General features: G+C 46.0%; 1 protein-coding gene across 1 annotated transcript in view; it reads right to left on the bottom strand.

Moving 5' to 3' along the window:
* Positions 1-703: 703 nt before the first annotated feature.
* The window catches only part of LOC115310199, a 28,406-nt gene continuing 21,601 nt past the window's right edge, over positions 704-7,508 (bottom strand). The window contains exon 5 of the mRNA XM_040214623.1: positions 704-825. Coding sequence (XP_040070557.1) covers positions 704-825 — 122 coding nt within the window. The remainder of the gene's footprint in view (positions 826-7,508) is intronic.

Raw genomic sequence — 7,508 nt, 5'->3', positions numbered from 1 at the left:
AACATAGATGAAACAAGCAAATTGTTTAAAAAAAGTCTACACTTATTAGGACGTCCACAGAGTAGACAAAGAATGGTAAAATGTTTTGACTTTTTATATTTAAATGAGCTTTTCAAAAGTTTTTAACAAAAAATATAAAATTTTTGCAAGGGTTAGTTTACTCACTTATATTCTGATGTTAAAAGGAATTCACGCCTAATTCTTTTTTATGTTTAATTTCTCCTAATCTTTAAAGCTTTCCCTTCATGTCAATTTTAACCATTTCTTTGAAGGTCTTCTAAGCGGTGAGGGCTTCCACATATTTGATCAGACTTGACATAGCAGCTGCACCTCTTAAGCAACACCCGTTTTACGGAAGCTTCAGGACGACAGCACCGAGCGAGTCAGTTATTTTACATTTGTATTAATTTTTATCTGATGTGTAGACCGCGTATTGTAACAAAAGCTGCAAAGAAGGTAGGGCGTGTAGTTTCCACATTATCCATTTAGCATAGCGCCAACTTTGAACATAAATTTATGTCCAAAATCATTCAGCGAGTAAGTCACATAATTGTAAGACCTACTCAGGACAATGTTTTTCTTGTCGATGCAATAAGATATCTGCGCGTCAATTATACAACACGCACTAAATTGTTGAATACATTAATTACCCGTTTTTCGGAAATATTGAACAACAATGTTTTGCTTTTATTTTCATTAAGGATTAAGGACAACGGCCATCCTCAATGTGATGTCTTCGATCTCCGCAGATATCAGTGTAGGCCTGCGAGCATGCAGCTGGAATTCTTCCCCTTCTTCTCTCGGGGCTCAACCAGAGGCTACATTCTGAAAAAAAAATTGAAAGTGACAAGTAGTTTTTATACACGTAAATTTAGTTTAATATCTGTAATCAGATAAATTCATGCTTATAATGTTTATTGCACACTAACACAACTTAAAGAACAGTATACATCAACATCAAAAAGGGCAATATTGTCAAAAATGAAAAATGATGAGGGGACGGATGAACAGAAACTAAAAGTTTAATTTGGCACACTTGTGCCGAAAAGAAAAATATTAAGGAGTAGCAACGGCAGGCGTCGAAGGTCGGTGGAGTAGCACGATCGAGCGCAAGACCGAGACTGACACCGGCTTGCCTTGCGGAGCCCCTTATGTACACGCGTGTGCTTCTTAAACAATCGGCATAGAATGTTCGGCCCATAGAACATTCAGACCTCGCACACGCAACAGGGTTCTCGAATCTACCAGAAGGCGACACTTACAGAAATAAGAAAAAGGTGCGTCCGTTCCCAGACATTGAACGTCGGCGCTTTGCGTGGGAGCCAAGCATGCAAAACATTCCACCACGGGCGCGCTTGCTCGAAGACGCGCGTGGCATTACGCCCCCCCCCCCCCCCCCCTTTAAAAAGATTATTCTCCCGATAAAACGTTCAAGGAAACAAAACAAAGCAAAACATACAAAATAATGGGAATACATGGAGGCTGGGTAAAACACAATCGTATTAAGCGTAGCACGGGATCCCAGTACACAGTCTCACCGAGCGTAGTACGGCTTGAGGCGCACGACCTGGACCACTTCAGGTCGTGATAGGTAGCGTGACGATGCTCTTGTTCCGTCAAGAATCTCCTCGTAGTTTAGATCTCCGGGTCGACGGAGTAGCTTGTAGGGTCCGAAGTATCGTTTCAGGAGTTTCTTGTTGAGACCGCGGCGGCGAATCGGTATCCACACCCATACCTTGTCTCCGGGTTTGAAGTGGACGTCGCGGCGACGACGTTTCTACCGGCGAGTGTCTACAGGCTGTTGGTCCTGAAGACGGAGTCTAACAAGCCGCCGAGCCTCCTCTGCTCGTTGGGTAATCAACTGGGCGTCGTTGGTTTTGTCGTTTTCTGGGTTGTGAGGTAGAATTGTGTCGAGCATGGTCGTTACCTTCGGACCATGTGCCAGCTGGCAAGGTGTAACTCCAGTAGTGTCTTCAACCGCCGTGTAGTAAGCGAACCTGATGCAGGACAACACCTTGTACGACGTCTTTTGCTCTACGTCAGCGTACATGGAGATCACGTCGGTGATTGTCTTGTTGATTCGCTCCGTTAGCCCGTTGGTGTGCGGGTGGTACACAGTGGTACGACGGTGGCTGGTGTGATTGAGTCGACGGATTTTTCGGGTCAGCTGTGCCATGAACGATGATCCTCGGTCAGTGATCAGGGCCCCGGGCGCACCGTGCCAAAAGACGATGCACTCAACGAAGAAATTGGCGACATCCACGGTAGTTCCCGCCGGAAGGGCTTTCGTCTCGGCGTATCCTGTGAGGTATTCGGTTGCCACGATTATCCACCGGCTACCTCGCACGGAGCAAATGGTCTAAGCAAATCCACTCCAATGTGATGGAACGGTGTGGTCGCAGGCACAGTTGGCTGCAGGTGTCCCGCCGGCTTGGTCGGCCGTTTCTTGAGCCGTTGGCACTCGTGGCACGATCGGACGTAGAAATAGACAGTCTTGGGGAGCTTGGGCCAGTAGTACTCCTCGCAAATCCTGGCAAATTTTCTGCTGTATCCAAGGTCTCCAGCTGTAGGATCGTCATGGCAGGCTAGGAAAAGTTCCTCGGGAATGCCACTGGGATTAACCAATAGCCGCGCTAAGTTGCTGGTGCCGTAGTTCTCTTTGTTGAGTACACCGTTGTGCCAGCACAAAAATTCGTAGGATTCTGGAGAAGATTCTGGGGACTGTGCCTCCTCGGCCCTCCAAGTGCTCGGTCAGCTCCAGGAGTTAAGGGTCGACCCGCTGGAGTGCTGCCAAGTCACTCATGTTGACGGCACCGATGAAACCACGTCGTCATCGTCGGCAGTGCTAGCGGGAGTTGACAGGGGCTCTTGAGAGACAGTCGGCGTCACTGTGCTTGTGGCCGTATTTACAGACGACAGTCACGTCGAATTCATGCAATCGGAGACTCCAGCGGGCAAGGCGTTCTGACGGGTTTTTAATCTTGGCGAACCAACAGAGCCAATGGTGGTCTGTGACCACTCGCAACGGGCTCTGGTACAGGTGCGGGCGGAACTTGGTTATCGCCCAGACGACGGCAATGCATTCCTTCTCGGTTGTCAAGTAATTGCTCTCGGCCTTTGAAAATGTCAGACTGGTAGGTGATTACTCGCTCTGTGCCCTCCCGCGGTTGGACCAGCACCGCTCCGAGTCCCGTATTAGTTGCATCCGTGTGAATTCCGGTTTGCGCTAATTGGTAGAAATGTTAGAGGATTGGAGGCGTCTGGAGTCTTCGCTTAGCTCGTCGGAAGACCGTTGCTCCACTTTTGTCCACTCAAACATTGCGGCGTCTTTCATGAGATGTGTCAGCGGCGCGGACAGCTTTGTGAAATCTCGAATAAACCGCCTATACTAGGCACCAAATCCGAGAAATTTTCGCACGGCCTTCTTGTCGCACGGCGGCGAACATTCTGCCACGGCGCGCGTGCTCTCGGGGTCAGGGCGAACACCTTAGTTGCACACAACGTGACTCAGGAACTTGATTCCGCCGTATGCGAAACGACACTTCGATGGCTTGAGTGCCATTTCCGTGGATTTTATGGCATGAAGCACGGCCCAAAGGTGTCTCATGCGTTCGTCGAAATCCCGTGAAATTAAACGGCGTCATCAAGGTAGACGAGACAGCTCTGCCATTTTATACCTGCTGGCACGATGTCCATGACACGCTGGAAAGTGGCCGGTGCTGTACAAAGTCCGAAAGGCATAAGTTTGAACTCGTATACAGGCGTGAAAAAGGTAGTTTTCTCGCGGTCGCGTTTGTCGAATTCAATCTGCCAGTAGCCACTCTTCAGGTCCATCGAAAAAAAATATCGGGAGTGGCGCAGCCGGTCCAATAAGTCATCGATGCGAGGAAGCGGATACACGTCTTTTTTGGTATCTGCGTTCAGTCGACGGTAGTTCACACAGAACCTTAGAGTTCCGTCCTTCTGCTTTATGAGCACAACTGGAGAGGCCCAAGGACTGCTTGAGGGTTGGATGATGTCGTTTACGAGCATTTCCTGAACTTGCTGTTGAATAAATTGTCCCTCTTTCAAAGAGACTTGGTACGGCGACTGGTGAACAGGTAAGGCGTCGTCGTCGGTGACAATGCGGTGCTTCGCTACCGTCGTTTGTCGAACTTGAGGAAGTGGTGAAGCACTCGCTGGATTTGCCGAGAAGCTCAAGTAGCTGTCGCCGTTCAGTAGCAGGAGGCTTCGGGTCAATGACAAGTTGTGAGGACGGCGTTCTTGGCTGCTGAGATGAAGACGGGCCTTCCGAAAGTGCAGTTATCGCTGCTGTGTCCAGGAGTTCCTCAATCTGGCTTATGGCGGTACCTTCCGCAAGGTGTTGCGGCTCTTGTCGAAAGTTTGTAACGAGGACCATGGCACTCCCTCCTGAAGCTTCGTTACTCCTCTTGCGACGCCGATTCCTCTTCCTAGAATAAACTGGACGCTGCCCTCAAGCAAGACTTTGACGTAAGAAGCTTCATCGCTCCCGACGGACGATTATGGTGGTAGGTGAACATGGTCGACTAGGACTCGGACCGCGGGTGACCTCTTTCTGGGTTCCTCCAGCGGTAAGGCAGGTTTTTGTAGCACCAACCTGTTCGATCCCAGGTCAATAACGGCGCTGTATTCGCACAAGCAGTCCATACCGAGAATGACGTTCCTCGCACGATTCTGAAGGACGACGAACATCACCGGGCAGGTTTCAACGTTGTCAACTGGAATATACGCTTCCTTCCATTCAAAATGTGGCATATTGATTAAAGCAATTTTACTGACATTCTAATAACAAATACTAAACGGTATACGGCAATATGGCAGTTCAAAAGCAACGTCGTTAAGAGCAGTTAATACGAGTTCATTTAATGATTAAATCCCCTAGCTCGGTATTCGACAATACTAATCGCATCGTCCCAGAATTACGGTTTTCAACGTGGTTACTGCGATTTTTTTAGGATTTATCCAAGATTTCGAAATACTGTAACAATACAAACATGCAATGAACGAATATTTTTAAGGCTTCAAAGTAATCTAGAACGTACTTGATAACACTATGCACCATGGTAGAAGTAATTTATTTAACAGATGATGCGGTATATAGTTCATCAAGACGTACGCACTCCAAAAGCCCACGTCGTGTCTGACGAATTTTCATCTGCCACCGGTTAAATTTAGCGGAAGTTGGTGTCTGGCAAGAAGCTTAAAATTGACACAGAGTTCTATTTCGTGCTTCAAGTGTTCCACGGTAGTCCTGTCGTCATCGCAGCAGACGAGCCGGAGACGTACCTCCAGATCGATATTCATCAGCTGGACCTTGACGCTTTTTATTTTCCGGCCTTCGATGTTCAACCGGGCGATCGACCGATTTCAGCATTTCTAGATTGTCGAATAACCGAATTGCCATTCAGATCGTATTCAAGCCCATTTTTTTAGCAGCATTTCGTAGCTTAGAACACGGCTGCATACCCTCCAGTTCAGAAGTAGAAGACTAGTTAAACAGGCTCCAAGTGAAGCGGATATTCAAAAAAAACCAAATGGCGTGGATAATGGTTGGAGCTGATCTTTGGAACAATCAAACGCGGACGAAAGAAGACGGACAACCAGAATCACATTCTGAAATATACCGAAGTATTCTTGAGATAAAAGAAGACGACGCCGATAATTTAAATTACAAAATGACCGGAAACTGCCTTCAGTATAAAACTAAGCAGGATAAAAAAAGAAAAGAAAAGAAAAACCGCTTTCAAGCGGGAATAAAATGCAAAGGGTATGCGCGCTTCTTCTAGACAGCAAAATAGTAATTGATGGGTTTATTGAATCTCTGTATTTTCGCCGAAGGCGGGCGATGCTCGGAACTACTGGTTGCTAAAATCAAAATATTTCGAAGAAAAAAAGGCTCGGTCACGTGACTATTTGGCCGGAGGTCATTCAATTAGGGCTAAACAGTCTAGCAGAACATTTCTCTCTTCCTCTATGCTGAATAAAAGCAACTTGAGGCCGATGTATTAAACATTATATAACCCTGGCCTTATTAATTCTTCGTTGGAAATGAATGCTTTAAAATATCTTTAATCGAGAATCACTGAGACCTCGTGATTACAAGGTTTTTTAATACGAACAGTGTTTGATTAGCCACATTTTTTGTAAACTTGTTACGTATTACAGTTAAGGCTGGGAAATTGATAAATTAATCTACCGATTAATCGATTGATGCTCTAATCGCTAATAATGTTTTAACCGGTTAATCGGCAAACTTTTGACGAACCAAAATAAATTATCAGTTACACGCATTCACTACAATATTAAGATAGGCCAGTTGGATATGCGTATTACAAGTAAATAGCGTGAAGGTCCAGTTCACAATTTTGTCAGTGTATACTTGACTTTCGCGTTTTTATTTGTAATACACAGATTCACCACGCAGACGTGAGCGAGTGCACCTGTATGACGGGCAAACTTTAGGTCAAATTTTAGCCTAAAGTAAAGTGTAGGGGCAAGATTCGTAACTCCTGAAAAGAAGGGTGTAGAAAATTATACGTATCCCCCCCCCCCCCCCCCCCCCCCCCCCCCAATTTGAACGGCGTTCGAGTGTCCGTTTAGCGCAATAGAGACTACTGTGAACAATCACAGGAGGTCGCTCTTTTAGGAAGATATCAACGAACCACTTTGCTTCTTGCAGCAGAAGTAATGCCCTATGAGTGTGAGTGCCTTTGAACTATTTTAACTGCACATTGAGGCTAATTTATAATCAAAATTGCATATTGTGCCGTTTATCACATATTTAGCAACGGCTAAAAATAATCCTAATTTTGACATAAAAAAGACTTTTACAATTCTGTGTAATGTCGAATTGGAGTGCAGCTCTTATGGAGGAGGAGAGGAGGGTACGAAAAAGAGGGTATGCCCCTCCCCCTCCTCCCCCTCCCCTCCTCTTCTCCTGCTCCCCTCCCATTTAGCGGAAAAGTTTCCTTAAATGTAGCGAGGTATTTTTGCCGCTAAATTTAACAGAACATTTCTCTGCTAAATTTAGCGCGAACATTTATCCGCCAAATTTAGTCGAGATTTTTAGCGAAAATGTTTCCGCTACATTTAAAGGGGAAATTTTCCCATAATGCAACGCACGGTCACGCCCGCGTGAATTAGTCCCATAATGCAACGCGCGCGGTTACGCTGACGCCGACGGCGACGGCGACACCGCTCAAGCCGGAAACAGGCCCCTAAGAGCTGCGCTCTAAAAGTTATCATGCGTGGAAATTCACAACATCGATTAAACAATTAAAGTGTGGTAATTAATCGCGTTTAAATTTTGAATCGACGCCGAACACTATCAACGCGAAAATAGTATGTAGCTGTAATGTTTGTTTTAATAGAGAGTCGGATTTATGCAATGTTTTCTATCAGAAAATTGTCATAAACGAACGTCATAGTGAGTGTCATAAACGTGTTACACACTGGGAGCGTTACAGACGTCAAGGTTATATATAGAG

The sequence above is a fragment of the Ixodes scapularis genome, unplaced genomic scaffold (genome assembly GCF_016920785.2).
Source record: "Ixodes scapularis isolate PalLabHiFi unplaced genomic scaffold, ASM1692078v2 PGA_scaffold5__190_contigs__length_132052651, whole genome shotgun sequence".
In the NCBI taxonomy this organism is placed as follows: domain Eukaryota; kingdom Metazoa; phylum Arthropoda; class Arachnida; order Ixodida; family Ixodidae; genus Ixodes; species Ixodes scapularis.
The sequence above is the reverse complement of the archived record's forward strand: the minus strand, read 5'-3'. Positions and strand labels throughout refer to the sequence as shown.